A 15,948-nucleotide genomic window follows, 5' to 3' on the forward strand; every position below is an offset into this window, starting at 1 on the left:
TTATGGATCCCCATTAGTTCCTGCCAAGGCAGCAGCTACTCTTCCTGGGGTTTATTATGGATCCCCATTAGTTCCTGCCAAGGCAGCAGCTACTCTTCCTGGGGTTTATTATGGATCCCCATTAGTTCCTGCCAAGGCAGCAGCTACTCTTCCTGGGGTTTATTATGGATCCCCATTAGTTCCTGTCAAGGCAGCAGCTACTCTTCCTGGGGTTTATTATGGATCCCCATTAGTTCCTGCTAAGGCAGCAGCTACTCAAAATGATGTCAGTTATCCATTTTTAAAGCATTACAACACAATTTACAACAGATTTCAAATCAATCAAATCAAATTGTATTTGTCACATGCGCCGAATACAACAGGTGTAGACCTTACTGTGAAATGCTTACTTACAAGCCCTTATCCAATAATGCAGTTTTAAGAAAATACCCCCAAAAAAGTAAGAGATAAGAAAAACAAATAATTAAAGAGCAGCAGTGAATAACAATAGCGGGGCTATATACAGGGGTTACTGGTACAGAGTCAATGTGGAGGCTATATACAGGGGGTACCAGTACAGAGTCAATGTGGAGGCTATATACAGGGTACCGGTACAGAGTCAATGTGGAGGCTATATACAGGGTACCGGTACAGAGTCAATGTGGAGGCTATATACAGGGTACCGGTACAGAGTCAATGTGGAGGCTATATACAGGGTGTTACGGTACAGAGTCAATGTGGAGGCTATATACAGGGGGTACCGGTACAGAGTCAATGTGGAGGCTATATACAGGGTACCGGTACAGAGTCAATGTGGAGGCTATATACAGGGTACCGGTACAGAGTCAATGTGGAGGCTATATACAGGGGGTACTGGTACAGAGTCAATGTGGAGGCTATATACAGGGGGTACCGGTACAGAGTCAATGTGGAGGCTATATACAGGGTGTTACGGTACAGAGTCAATGTGGAGGCTATATACAGGGGGTACCGGTACAGAGTCAATGTGGAGGCTATATACAGGGTACCGGTACAGAGTCAATGTGGAGGCTATATACAGGGTACCGGTACAGAGTCAATGTGGAGGCTATATACAGGGGGTACTGGTACAGAGTCAATGTGGAGGCTATATACAGGGGGTACCGGTACAGAGTCAATGTGGAGGCTATATACAGGGTGTACCGGTTCAGAGTCAATGTGGAGGCTATATACAGGAGGTACCGGTACAGAGTCAATGTGGAGGCTATATACAGGGGGTACCGGTACAGAGTCAATGTGGAGGCTATATACAGGGGGTACCGGTACAGAGTCAATGTGGAGGCTATATACAGGGGGTACCGGTACAGAGTCAATGTGGAGGCTATATACAGGGGGTACCGGTACAGAGTCAATGTGGAGGCTATATACAGGGGGTACCGGTACAGAGTCAATGTGGAGGCTATATACAGGGGGTACCGGTACAGAGTCAATGTAGAGGCTATATACAGGGGGTACCGGTACAGAGTCAATGTGGAGGCTATATACAGGGGGTACTGGTACAGAGTCAATGTGGAGGCTATATACAGGGTGTTACGGTACAGAGTCAATGTGGAGGCTATATACTGTGGGTACCGGTACAGAGTCAATGTGGAGACTATATACAGGGGGTACCGGTACAGAGTCAATGTGGAGGCTATATACAGGGGGTACCGGTACAGAGTCAACGTGTCAAAGTGCAGAGGGCACCAGTGTCGAAGTAATTGAGGTAATTATGTATGATTTCACATCATATTAGGTGTTTGCCCACAGTTAATCTCTCCTCAATTATTCCCACATTATTTAGATTAAAGCAAAACATAAGACATTTATGCATTGTATTAGATTGTTTTATATTGTATTGCTTTGTATTACATTGTATTGCATTGTATTGCATTGTATTACATTGTATTGCATTGTATTGCATTATATTACATTGTATTGCATTGTATTGCAATGTATTACTTTGTATTACATTTTATTACATTGTATTGCATTGTATTACATTGTATTGCATTGTATTACATTGTATTGCTTTGTATTGCATTTTATTGCTTTGTATTGTATTACATTGTATTGCATTGTATTACATTGTATTACATTGTATTGCATTGTATTACATTGTATTACATTGTATTGCATTGTATTGCATTGTATTACATTGTATTGCATTGTATTGCACACGCGCACATTATTAATCCAGTAAGTATTTATACGTTTTCCTTTATATTCAGATATTAATTTGATGTTTGTTTGATTTGATGTTTGCTTCTCACCCACCTACATTACAATGACAGAGGTTTCAGTCTTCACTCTCTCTCTCTCTCTCTCTCTCTCTGTCTCTCTCTCTCTTTACAACACAAAAAACAACTGACTTTACTTCCTGTTTCCTGTGGACGTTGACGAATCACGTCGCAGCCTGTAATTTAGATTACAGCCAGGCCTCCTGTAGACAATAATTACCTAGGTGTTACCGCTGAATAATTATGTGTTTATTTTGGCTGTATTAGGGTTTTGGCTGTATTAATGTATTCTGCACACACACACACACACACACACACACACACACACACACACACACACACACACACACACACACACACACACACACACACACACACAGTATTGTTCTGCAGCACAGTGTGTCAGGAACTCTTTATCATCAGCATGCGTTTTCTAATGACTGTCAAGTTAATGTAGGTCATGTGTCCTGACGTATATATATATATATATATATATATATATATATATATATATATATATATATATATATATAATGAGTAACCAAAGTTCTTGTATATTGTTAGGAAAGTTAGATGATGAATCGGAAGTAGTGTAATAAAATCTCATATCATATTTTCATATCAACACAATACACAATACACAGTCAGCCCAATTCTGATCTTTTGCCTAATTGTTGGCAAAAGAGCTGATTTGATTGGAACAAAAGACCAATCTGTGGAAAAAGATCCGAATTAGGCTGTGTGTTTATATGAACAGTTTTTTTTGTTGTTGGTGCAAGAGCTGCCTCATCTATTTCAATCAGTATCATCATCGCGGACTATGATACCATATTTAATGTAAACAAATGTCTTTGTTGTTGAGTATTAAAGTGAGTACCTCTCCTTTCTCAGGGCTTGCCTGGTACATCAGGAGAGAAGGGAGAGAACGGGGACGTCGGCCCAATGGTAAGTCAGCCATTTTGGAATAACACCACAGTACAGATGTACAAGTAGATACAAAGCTACATTATTGGATCCAGGCTGTGTTGGTGTCACTCATAACTCCGTTGCATTGTCAGGATCTTATTGTTGATTGTTTATGTTGACAGGGTGTTATTGTTTATGTTGACAGGGTCCGCCTGGTCCTCCAGGTCCCAGAGGTCCCCAGGGTTCAAGTGGAGCTGACGTAAGTGTCTTCACCATCTCTGGTTTGAGTATATTATTATCAAATATTATATTTCTGTTACACTAGAGAACAAGCTTGCTCCATACCCTACTGTATATTATGATGACAGACGGTTTGATTGATTGATTGGTTGTTTGATTGGTTAGTTGGTTGGTTGATTGGTTGATTGGATGGTTAGTTGATTTATTGATTGGATGGTTAGTTGATTGGTTGGTTGATTGATTGATTGATTGATTGATTGATTGGATGGTTAGTTAACTGATTGATTGGATGGTTAGTTGATTGATTGGATGGTTAGTTGATTGGTTGATTGATTGATTGATTGGATGGTTAGTTAATTGATTGATTGGATGGTTAGTTAATTGATTCATTGGATGGTTAGTTGATTGATTGATTGGATGGTTGGTTGATTGATTGATTGATTGATTGATTGATTGATTGGATGGTTGGTTGATTGATTGATTGATTGATTGATTGGATGGTTAGTTAATTGATTGATTGGATGGTTAGTTGATTGATTGATTGGATGGTTAGTTGATTGGTTGGTTGATTGATTGATTGATTGATTGGATGGTTAGTTAATTGATTGATTTGATGGTTAGTTGATTGATTGATTGGATGGTTAGTTGATTGATTGATTGATTGGATGGTTAGTTGATTGGCTGATTGATTGTTTGATTGGTTAGTTGGTTGGTTGATTGATTGATTGATTTGTATCCTATCCTCAGGGTGCCCAAGGCCCTCCTGGTGGAGTGGGTTCTATGGGAGGTAATGGAGAAAAGGGAGAAAGTGGTGAAGCCGGCAACCCGGGACCATCTGGAGAGCCTGGTGGTGGAGTAAGTATCCCGTTTGATTCAAATATTGAAAATCTACATTTTTAAAATTCAAGAAATAACAATAAGAACAGGTAAAACAGGCAACAACAACAAACAAAAAAACGTTTCTTAGTCTTTAGTATTTTCATTGATCTATAGCAGTGTGTGATTAGGTTACAAATCATGGGGTGTTCATATTCCTTAATTACAGCTATAATTGAGCTTTGTTTGTTATTAGTGATAGTGGGGAATCCATCCTCTAGCTGCGTCCCCTACTGATGACTCACAGCTTAGCTTAACGACGTTCTCTTAACACATCTTCATTATCACAGTCATGGTTTAGACAGTCCTCTGAACTATTCAGCAGTGGGAAGTTAGGTTCCTTTCGGGAGAGAAGAGGATGGTGGAATATTATAACCTGATCCCAGACCTGTTTGTGCTGTTTTGCCAACTCCTATTGTCAGTGTCAAGGGAGCACAAACAGATCTGAGACCAGGCTATGTACAGTATTTCCTATTACCTGTTTTGATAAAGCTACATAGTGCTACTTAGCTTGGTCCCTCACTACAGTACACTACACTATACTACAGTACACTACAGTATACAACACTACAGTACATTAGTCACTACTCTACAGTGCACTAGTCACTACACTATACTACAGTACATTAGTCACTACTCTACAGTGCACTAGTCACTACACTATACTACACTACATTAGTCACTACTCTACAGTGCACTAGTCACTACACTACACTACACTACATTAGTCACTACACTACAGTGCACTAGTCACTACACTACACTACACTACAGTACAGTACGCTAGTCACTAGTAGGACTCTCTGTCTGGGTCCCAAACGGCACCCAAATTCCTCATATAGTGCACTACTTTTGACTAGGGCCCATAGGGTTCTGGTCAAAAGTTGTGCACATATTGGGAATAGGGAATAGGGTGCCATTTTGGACGCAAACCCTCTCTCCTCCTATACTCTGTGTCCATCAGGGACAGATAATGACAGGTAGGGAGGGAACAGGGACAGACAGGGACAGATAGTGACAGGTAGGGAGGGAACAGACAGGGACAGATAGTGACAGGTAGGGAGGGAACAGACAGGGACAGATAGTGACAGGTAGTGAGGGAACAGACAGGGACAGATAGTGACAGGTAGTGAGGGAACAGACAGGGACAGATAGTGACAGGTAGGGAGGGAACAGGGACAGACAGGGACAGATAGTGACAGGTAGGGAGGGAACAGACAGGGACAGATAGTGACAGGTAGTGAGGGAACAGACAGGGACAGATAGTGACAGGTAGTGAGGGAACAGACAGGGACAGATAGTGACAGGTAGGGAGGGAACAGACAGGGACAGATAGTGACAGGTAGGGAGAGGACAGGGAACAGACAGGGACAGATAGTGACAGGTAGGGAGAGGACAGGGAACAGACAGGGACAGATAGTGACAGGTAGGGAGAGGACAGGGAACAGACAGGGACAGATAGTGACAGGTAGTGAGGGAACAGACAGGGACAGATAGTGACAGGTAGTGAGGGAACAGACAGGGACAGATAGTGACAGGTAGTGAGGGAACAGACAGGGACAGATAGTGACAGGTAGTGAGGGAACAGACAGGGACAGATAGTGACAGTGAGGGAGAGGACATGAACAGATCGAGCCTCAACGACCCCCGTGATCATTTGGAGAGGTGGCGCTTTGGCATGGACTGAAAAGCTGGTTTACTACAAGCAGATCGACGTGCTGTAATTGGTCACATCTCTCTCCAGGGCCCCAGAGGAGAGACAGGGGAGAAGGGAGAGATAGTTCTGATATCAATGTGATAACCATGCGGATATATTCTCTCCAGGGCCCCAGAGGAGAGACAGGGGAGAAGGGAGAGTCAGGACCACCTGGAGCTGCTGGACCTGCAGGGGCCCGCGGACCCGGAGGAGACGACGGCCCCAAGGGCAACCCTGTGAGTCAAGTCACATATAACCAAACTTTATTCATTCCACTCTTAGGTGCTTTCTAGAACCTAAAAGAGTTCTTCGGCTGTCCCCATAGGAGTACCCTTTGAAAAACACTTTTTTGCTTCCAGGTAGAACCATTTTGCTTCCAGCTATAGAACCATTTTGGGTTCCATGTAGAACCCTCACAAACTAGTGCTGTTGTTTTAGTATCATTCCGTTGTATGATTCCAGCTAAAACAGATATTGTATTCTCTGTCTCTCTCCCTCTCTCTGTTTCTGTCTGTATGTCTGTCTGTAGGGTCCCGTTGGCTTCCCGGGAGACCCAGGTCCCCCTGGAGAGCCTGGAGTTGGTGTAAGTACCACGGGGATATATAAAGGGAATGGCAGGAAGCATCACAGGAGGGGAAGCTAGGCAGAGACCCCTTAGGCAGTATTAGTTGAATTCATTGAAGTGTAACAGTAGATTATGATCGATGCTAGTAGCTAGTACTGTACTGTGCCAGGTAGTACTGTAGCTAGTACTGTACTGTGCCAGGTAGTACTGTAGCTAGTACTGTACTGTGCCAGGTAGTACTGTAGCTAGTACTGCACTGTGCCAGGTAGTACTGTAGCTAGTACTGTACTGTGCCAGATAGGACTGTAGCTAGTACTGTACTGTACCAGGTAGTATTGTAGCTAGTACTGTACTGTGCCAGGTAGTACTGTAGCTAGTACTGTACTGTGCCAGGTAGTACTGTAGCTAGTACTGTACTGTGCCAGGTAGTACTGTACTGTGCCAGGTAGTACTGTAGCTAGTACTGTACTGTGCCAGATAGGACTGTAGCTAGTACTGTACTGTGCCAGGTAGTACTGTAGCTAGTACTGTACTGTGCCAGGTAGTACTGTAGCTAGTACTGTACTGTGCCAGGTAGTACGGTAGCTAGTACTGTACTGTGCCAGATAGTACTGTAGCTAGTCCTTTTCAGTGCCAGGTAGTACTGTAGCTAGTACTGTACTGTGCCAGGTAGTACTGTAGCTAGTACTGTACTGTGCCAGGTAGTACTGTAGCTAGTACTGTACTGTGCCAGGTAGTACTGTACTGTGCCAGGTAGTACTGTAGCTAGTACTGTACTGTGCCAGGTAGTACTGTAGCTAGTACTGTACTGTGCCAGGTAGTACTGTAGCTAGTAGTGTACTGTGCCAGGTAGTACTGTAGCTAGTACTTTTCAGTGCCAGGTAGTACTGTAGCTAGTACTGTACTGTGCCAGGTAGTACTGTAGCTAGTACTGTACTGTGCCAGGTAGTACTGTAGCTAGTACTGTACTGTGCCAGGTAGTACTGTAGCTAGTACTGTACTGTACCAGGTAGTACTGTAGCTGTACTGTAGCTAGTACTGTACTGTGCCAGGTAGTACTGTAGCTAGTACTGTACTGTGCCAGATAGGACTGTAGCTAGTACTGTACTAGCTACAGTCAGGATACTGTCACTTTCTAACCTGATATAACAGTACTAGCTACAGTACTACCTGGCACAGTACAGTACTAGCTACAGTACTACCTGGCACAGTACAGTACTAGCTACAGTCCTACCTGGTACAGTACAGTACTAGCTACAGTACTACCTGGTACAGTACAGTACTAGCTACAGTCCTATCTGGCACAGTACAGCTACAGTACTGTAGCTGTACTGTGCCAGATAGGACTGTAGCTAGTACTGTACTGTACCAGGTAGTACTGTAGCTAGTACTGTACTGTACCAGGTAGGACTGTAGCTAGTACTGTACTGTGCCAGGTAGTACTGTAGCTAGTACTGTACTGTGCCAGGTAGTACTGTAGCTAGTACTGTTATATCAGGTTAGAAAGTGACAGTATCCTGACTTGTCTTTCTGTTGTATCTCCTCAGGGATTGGATGGCTTGGCTGGAGACAAGGGAGATGACGGAGAGGCCGGTCAGCCTGTAGGTTCACTGTTGTTCTTGTTGATGTTGTTGTTGTTGTTGATGTTGGTGTTGTTGCTGCTGTTGTTGTTGATGATGTTGTTGATGTTGATGTTGTTGATGTTGCTGCTGTTGTTGTTGATGATGTTGTTCTTGTTGATGTTGTTGTTGTTGTTGATGTTGGTGTTGTTGCTGCTGTTGTTGTTGTTGTTGTTGATGATGTTGTTGTTGCTGCTGTTGTTGTTGATGATATTGCTGTTGTTGATGTTGTTGGTGGTTGTTGTTGATGATGTTGTTGTTGATGATTTTGCTGTTGATGTTGGTGTTGTTGTTGATTATGGTTGTTGTTGATGTTGCTGTTGTTGTTGATGTTGCTGTTGTTGTTGATGATGTTGTTGTTGTTGATGATGTTGTTGTTGATGTTACTGTTGTTGTTGTTGATTATGGTTGTTGTTGGTGTTGCTGTTGCTGTTGTTGATCTTTTGTGTGTTGTTTCAGGGCCCATCTGGTCCTTCTGGAGAAGCTGGGCCACCAGGGCCTCCCGGCAAGAGGGTGAGTGTCCCCGACAGGGTTCGAACTTGGGTCTCCTGCACACCACAAACCTGTGTTAGCCCTCTGAGCTAAAGCCTAAGCATTCACTCACAGAGCTAACACAATTTCCAGGTTAGAGGCAGGGTTACTCATCACCATCCAAAATGAATAGCTGTTGCTGAATTGAAATATTAGATACAATGCATTACAATACAGATCTGATTTCCACGTGTTGAATGAACAAGTCTCTGGACAAGCCAGCGTTCAGAGACGGTTGAAGAATAGATTAGTTTTGGAATAGACTATCGATATGTTTTAGTTTGACTGACCATGACGTGAAAGGAATAATCACTAAAGTTAGGATATCAAGATGTCATTTCTGCTTCTACTGCTCCTGTCCACATGAGATTAGGGATGCATCGCAAAGGGCACACTATTCCCTATTTAGTGCACTACTTTTGACCAGAGCCCATAAGTAGTACACTATATAAGGGATAGGATGCCATTTGGGACGTATTCCAGGGTGTTTCTTACCAACGTAACACTTTTACAACCTGGCCCTGTCTACAGCCATCACCTTTAATGGAGAGCAGTAAAACACTATAATCCACTACACCAATGCTGTCAAATAATGACGGGTTGGTACTGCATGGTGCCAACAATAAGGATGTGTCCCAAATGGCACCCTATTCCCTATGTAGTGCACTACTTCTGACCAGAGCCCTATGGCACACTATTTCCTATGTAGTGCACTACTTTTGACCAGAGCCCTATGGCACCCAATTCCCTATGTAGTGCACTACTTTAGACCAGAGCCCTATGGCACCCTATTCCCTATGTAGTGCACTACTTTAGACCAGAGCCCTATGTAGTGCACTACTTTAGACCAGAGCCCTATGGCGCCCTATTCCCTATGTAGTGCACTACTTTTGACCAGAGCCCTATGGCACCCTATTCCCTATGTAGTGCACTACTTTAGACCAGAGCCCTATGGCACCCTATTCCCTATGTAGTGCACTACATTTGCACTACCAGGGCCCCATAGGTAGTCCACTGTATAGTGGATAGGGTGATATTTGTGATGCAGGCTTTAACTTTTCTTTTAAATGTAAAGTTCAGTTTAAGTCAAAGGCAATTGGAACATACTGGTGTTTAGTGTGAAAGGATGTTACTACACCATCAAATCAGAGTGTTTCTGCATGGTTCTGCATTTAATGTAAAGGTTTTCCTTCACTTGTAATGATTTATGATGATGGCTCACAGACAAAGTGCCAGGTACTAAATATGTATGGTGTTAAACTAGTTAAATTGACACCACCTTACAGTCCCAATATGTTGATGCACTATGATATATATTCTATAGAAGCTATATTAAACTCAGCTTGTCATTAACACTGGGGGCTAATGGGGATGTACAGTTGAAGTCGGAAGTTTACATACACTTAGGTTGGAGTCATTAAAACTCGTGTATCAACCACTATACTAATGTATTGTCGGTTAGGACATCTACTTTGTGTATGACACAAGTAATTTTTCCAACAATTGTTTACAGACAGATTATTTCACTTATAATTCACTGTATCACAATTCCAGTGGGTCAGAAGTTTACATACACTAAGTTGACTGTGCCTTTAAACAGCTTGAAAAATTCCAGAAAATGAATTTGACATCATGAGAAAATCAAAAGAAATCATCCAAAACCTCAGAAAAAAATGTGTAGACCTCCACAAGTCTGGTTCATCCTTGGGATTCATCCCTGGTTCATCCAATTTCCAAACGCCTGAAGGTACCACATTCATCTGTACAAACAATAGTATGCAAATATAAACACGATGGGACCACGCAGCCGTCATACCGCTCAGGAAGGAGACTCGTTCTGTCTCCTAGAGATGAACATACTTTGGTGCGAAAAGTGCAAATCAATCCCAGAACAACAGCAAAGGACCTTGTGAAGATGCTGGAGGAAACAGGTACAAAAGTATCTATATCCACAGTAAAAATAATCCTATATCGACATTACCTGAAAGGCCGCTCAGCAAGGAAGAAGCCACTGCAAACATGACTCAGTTACACCAGCTCTGTCAGGAGGAATGGGCCAAAATTCACCCAACTTATTGTGGGAAGCTTGTGGAAGGGAAGCTTGTGGAAGGCTACCCGAAACGTTTGACCCAAGTTAAACAATTTAAAGGCAATACTACCAAATACTAATTGAGTGTATGTAAACTTCTGACCCACTGGGAATGTGATGAAAGAAATAAAAGCTGAAATAAATCATTCTCTCTACTATTATTCTGACACTTCACACTCTTAAAATAAAGTTACCTAAAACAGGGAAATTTTACAAGGATTAAGTGTCAGGAATTGTGAAAAACTGAGTTTAAATGTATTTGGCTAAAGTGTATGTAAACTTCCGACTTCAACTGTATATGCTGTAAATAGCTGTTCCATCATCAGCCATTGTGTTAGCCATAGCTATAGCCATAGCGTTAGCCATAGCTTTAGCCAGAGTGTTAGCCAGAGCTTTAGCCATAGCGTTAGCCAGAGCATTAGCCAGAGGTTTAGCCATAGCGTTATTTATTTTAAATGTTTTAAATGTTTTATTTCACCTTTATTTAACCAGGTAGGCTAGTTGAGAACAAGTTCTCGTTTACAACTGCGACCTGGCCAAGATAAAGCAAAGCAGTGCTACACAAACAACAACACAGAGTTACACATGGAATAAACAAACATACAGTCAATAACACAAAATAAAAAAAGTCTATATACAGTGTGTGCAAATGAGGTAAGATTAGGGAGGTAAGGCAATAAATAGGCCATAGTGGCGAAATAATTACAATTTAGCAATTAAACACTGGAGTGATAGATGTGCAGAAGATGAATGTACAAGTAGAGATACTGGGGTGCAAAGGAGCAAAAAAATAACAGTTTGGGGATGAGGTAGTTGTATGGCCTATTTACATATGGGCTATGTACAGGTGCAGTGATCTGTGAGCTGCTCTGACAGCTGGTGCTTAAAGTTAGTGAGGGAGATATGAGTCTCCAGCTTCAGTGATTTTTGCAATTCGTTCCAGTCATTGGCAGCAGAGAACTGGAAGGAAAGGCGGCCAAACGAGGAATTGGCTTTGGGGGTGACCAGTGAAATATACCTGCTGGAGTGCGTGCTAGGGGTGGGTGCTGCTATGGTAACCAGTGAACTGAGATAAGGCGGGACTTTACCGAGAAAAGACTTATAGATGACCTGGGGCCAGTGGGTTTGGCGTTGAATATGAAGCGAGGGCCAGCCAACGAGAGCATACAGGTCGCAGTGGTGGGTAGTATATGGGGCTTTGGTGACAAAACGGATGGCACTGTGATAGACTGCATCCTGTTTGCTGAGTAGAGTGTTGGAGGCTATTTTGTAAATGACATCGCCGAAGTCAAGGATCAGTAGGATAGTCAGTTTTACGAGGGTATGTTTGGCAACATGAGTGAAGGATGCTTTGTTGCGAAATAGGAAGCCGATTCTAGATTGAATTTTGGATTGGAGATGCTTAATGTGAATCTGGAGGAGAGTTTACAGTCAAACCAGACACCTAGGTATTTGTAGATGTCCACATATTCTAAGTCAGAACCGTGCAGAGTAGTGATGCTGAACGGGCGGGCAGGTGCTGGCAGCGATCGGTTGACGAGCATGCATTTAGTCGTTACTTGCATTTAAGAGCAGTTGGAGGCCACAGAAAGAGAGTTGTAAGGTATTGAAGCTCATCTGGAGGTTAGTTAACACAGTGTCCAAAGAAGGGCCAGAAGTATACAGAATGGTATCGTCTGCATAGAGGTGGATCAGAGACTCACCAGCAGCAAGAGCAACATCATTGATGTATACAGAGAAAAGAGTCGGCCCGAGAATTTAACCCTGTGGCACCCCCATAGAGACCGCCAGAGGTCCGGACAACAGGCCCTCCGATTTGACACACTGAACTCATTTGAGAAACCAAGGCTGTTGAGTCTGCCGATAAGATACTGGTGATTACAGCTGTACAGCTGCACAATACAGCTGCACAGTATTTTCTCTTATTGATGGCGGTTATGATATCGTTTAGGACCTTGAGCGTGGCTGAGGTGCACCCATGACCAGCTCGGAAACCAGATTGCATAGCGGAGAGGGTATGATGGGATTCGAAATGGTCGGTGATCTGTTTGTTAACTTGGCTTTCGAAGACCTTAGAAAAGCAGGGTAGGATAGATATAGGTCTGTAGCAGTTTGGGTCTAGAGTGTCTCCCCCTTGGAAGAGGGGGATGACCATGGCAGCTTTTCAATCTTTGGGGATCTCAGTCGATACGAAAGAGTGGTTGAACAGGCTAGTAATAGGGGTTGCAACAATTTCGGTCCAGATTGTCTAGCCCTGCTGAGTTGTAAGGGTCCAGATTTTGCAGCTCTTTCAGAACATCAGCTATCTGGATTTGGGTGAAGGAGAAATGGGGAGGCTTGGGAAAGTTGCTGTGGGGGGTGTGGGTTAGCCAGAGCTTTAGCCATAGCGTTAGCCAGAGCGTTAGCCAGAGTGTTAGCCATAGCGTTAGCCAGAGCTTTAGCCAGGGCTTTAGCCATATCGTTAGCCAGAGCTTTAGCCATAGCGTTAGCCAGAGCTTTGGCCATAGCGTTAGCCAGAGCATTAGCCATAGTGTCAGCCAGAGCTTTAGCCATAGCGTTAGCCATAGCGTTAGCCATAGCTTTAAAGGCCCCAAAGTGTGTTCATTCTGTTCATTCTCAGGCCATTCTAGAAATTTCACCAGTTAATCATATGTCCAATGGGAAGTTATGTGCTTGATTAGCCATTTATATGTTGAAGTAAGGGATTTTGAGGGATCTTCTGTGTACATTTATATCAATTAGATATAGGTCTGTAGGTCATTGAAGCACACTGAAGCTCATCTGAGTTATAATAACACACATTGATGCCCATAACCCATATCAGGGTTTAGATAGTCTCCTTAATCAGTTTATGGTCACTGATGCTAAACCACAACCTGCTTCGAAGGCAGTTATTCAGATCCTTTAGCTACACTACCAGTAGACTATAGGCTAATTAACTGTAGCTTTGTCCCTATCTGACCTGCTGTACGCTGGCTTTGCTTCTAGTCAAGGTTATTAACCTTATCGAGCAGTTATCATGAATAGTTATTAAGTCTATTAGAAATGTATACTAAACCATTTAGACTGTTTTAACCATCTATGATTAAAATAAGTTGTAAACTGTATACCAAGCTGATGAGTGGGGTCGTTTGTCCTCCCCAGGGGCCCATTGGACCAGCCGGTACTGAGGGAAGACAAGGAGAGAAGGGATCTAAGGTAAGACACGCACGCACGCACACACATTTCCATTCGAACAAAAGTGTAGGATTAGAGTTGATGTGATGGAGACAGGCGAAAGCCTCTCAGAACTTCCTGGTCTGTCAAAGCTGGCTTCTAATTGGTTGTCACAATGGTTTAATCCTCCAACCCCTTCATCCTATCTGACGGTAAATCCATGGATCTCCAATCCTCTGTGTCTGTTCTCATGGCTGATGGATGACATCTGGTGACTGAGTTTAGGCTCTGTGTGATTGTTGTAATTCCCAAATGCTTTTGAAAGGTGTTCTCTTTTTAGGGTGAATAGGACCGAATACTTTTTAATTAATTTTTTTCACCTTTATTTAGCCAGGTAGGCAAGTTGAGAACAAGTTCTCATTTACAATTGCGACCTGGCCAAGATAAAGTAAAGCAGCGCGACACAAACAACAACACAGAGTTACACATGGAGTAAAACAAACATACAGTCAATAACACAATAGAAATCTATATACAGTGTGTGCAAATGAGGTAAGATTAGGGAGGTAAGGCAATAAATAGGTTGTAGTTGCGAAGTAATTGCAATTAAGCAATTAAACACTGGAGTGATAGATGTGCAGAAGATGAATGTGCAAGTAGAGATACTGGGGTGCAAAGGAGAAAAAAATACTAATAGAATCCTCCTGAGAACTTCAGTTCTCATAACCGTTTAGAGCCAGTTTCATGTTTTTAGATGTTAGCTATGTAGTCAATTGTATTCAACTATATTCAACTATATTCAACTATATTCAACTGCTTTCAACTGTTTTCAACTATATTCAACTGTATTCAACTGTAGTCAACTGTAGTCAACTGTATTCAACTGTATTCAACTGTAGTCAACTGTAGTCAACTGTAGTCAACTATATTCAACTGTATTAAACTGTATTCAACTGTAGTCAACTGTATTCAACTGTAGTCAACTATATTCAGCTATATTCAACTGTATTAAACTGTATTCAACTGTAGTCAACTGTATTCAACTGTAGTCAACTATATTCAGCTATATTCAACTGTATTAAACTGTATTCAACTGTAGTCAACTATATTCAACTGTATTAAACTGTATTCAACTGTAGTCAACTATATTCAACTATATTCAACTATATTCAACTGTATTCAACTGTAGTCAACTGTATTCAACTGTAGTCAACTATATTCAGCTATATTCAACTGTATTAAACTGTATTCAACTGTAATCAACTATATTCAACTATATTCAACTATATTCAACAGTTTTTCCCACTTCATAAGTCTAAATTATAGATATATCTGTATTCTATACCTGTAAGATAAAGTGTGAAGATCAAAACGGATTTTAAAGTGGCTTATTTCTCTGGTTCCTCAGGCTATATAACGCATCCCTGGAAGGGAGTCATGCTCAATTTATTTAAATGTTGCTACTGTGTGGCTCCTCAATGAAGCTGAAGGTTTTGATACAGTGTATTACAGGGTGAGGCTGAAGGTTTTGATACAGTGTATTACAGGGTGAGGCTGAAGGTTTTGATACAGTGTATTACAGGGTGAGGCTGAAGGTTTTGATACAGTGTATTACAGGCTGAGGCTGAAGGTATTGATACAGTGTATTACAGAGTAAGGCTGAAGGTATTGATACAGTGTATTACAGAGTGAGGCTGAAGGTTTTGATACAGTGTATTACAGGATGAGGCTGAAGGTTTTGATACAGTGTATTACAGGGTGAGGCTGAAGGTATTGATACAGTGTATTACAGGGTGAGGCTGAAGGTATTGATACAGTGTATTACAGAGTGAGGCTGAAGGTTTTGATACAGTGTATTACAGGATGAGGCTGAAGGTTTTGATACAGTGTATTACAGGGTGAGGCTGAAGGTATTGATACAGTGTATTACAGGGTGAGGCTGAAGGTTTTGATACAGTGTATTACAGGGTGAGGCTGAAGGTTTTGATACAGTGTATTACAGAGTGAGGCTGAAGGTATTGATACAGTGTATT

At 42.2% G+C, this 15,948-nt stretch overlaps 1 protein-coding gene across 1 annotated transcript in view; it reads left to right on the plus strand.

The window, feature by feature from the left end:
* The window catches only part of LOC106569492 (collagen alpha-1(XI) chain), a 177,857-nt gene that overhangs the window by 150,261 nt on the left and 11,648 nt on the right, over positions 1-15,948 (plus strand). Inside the window, exons 45-52 of the mRNA XM_082961028.1 lie at positions 3,129-3,182; positions 3,349-3,402; positions 4,131-4,238; positions 6,084-6,191; positions 6,485-6,538; positions 8,068-8,121; positions 8,599-8,652; positions 13,904-13,957. Of these exons, the coding sequence (XP_082817154.1) occupies positions 3,129-3,182; positions 3,349-3,402; positions 4,131-4,238; positions 6,084-6,191; positions 6,485-6,538; positions 8,068-8,121; positions 8,599-8,652; positions 13,904-13,957 (540 nt within the window). The remainder of the gene's footprint in view (positions 1-3,128; positions 3,183-3,348; positions 3,403-4,130; positions 4,239-6,083; positions 6,192-6,484; positions 6,539-8,067; positions 8,122-8,598; positions 8,653-13,903; positions 13,958-15,948) is intronic.

The sequence above is a fragment of the Salmo salar genome, chromosome 14 (assembly GCF_965601325.2).
Source record: "Salmo salar chromosome 14, fSalSal1, whole genome shotgun sequence".
Classification (NCBI taxonomy): Eukaryota; Metazoa; Chordata; class Actinopteri; order Salmoniformes; family Salmonidae; genus Salmo; species Salmo salar.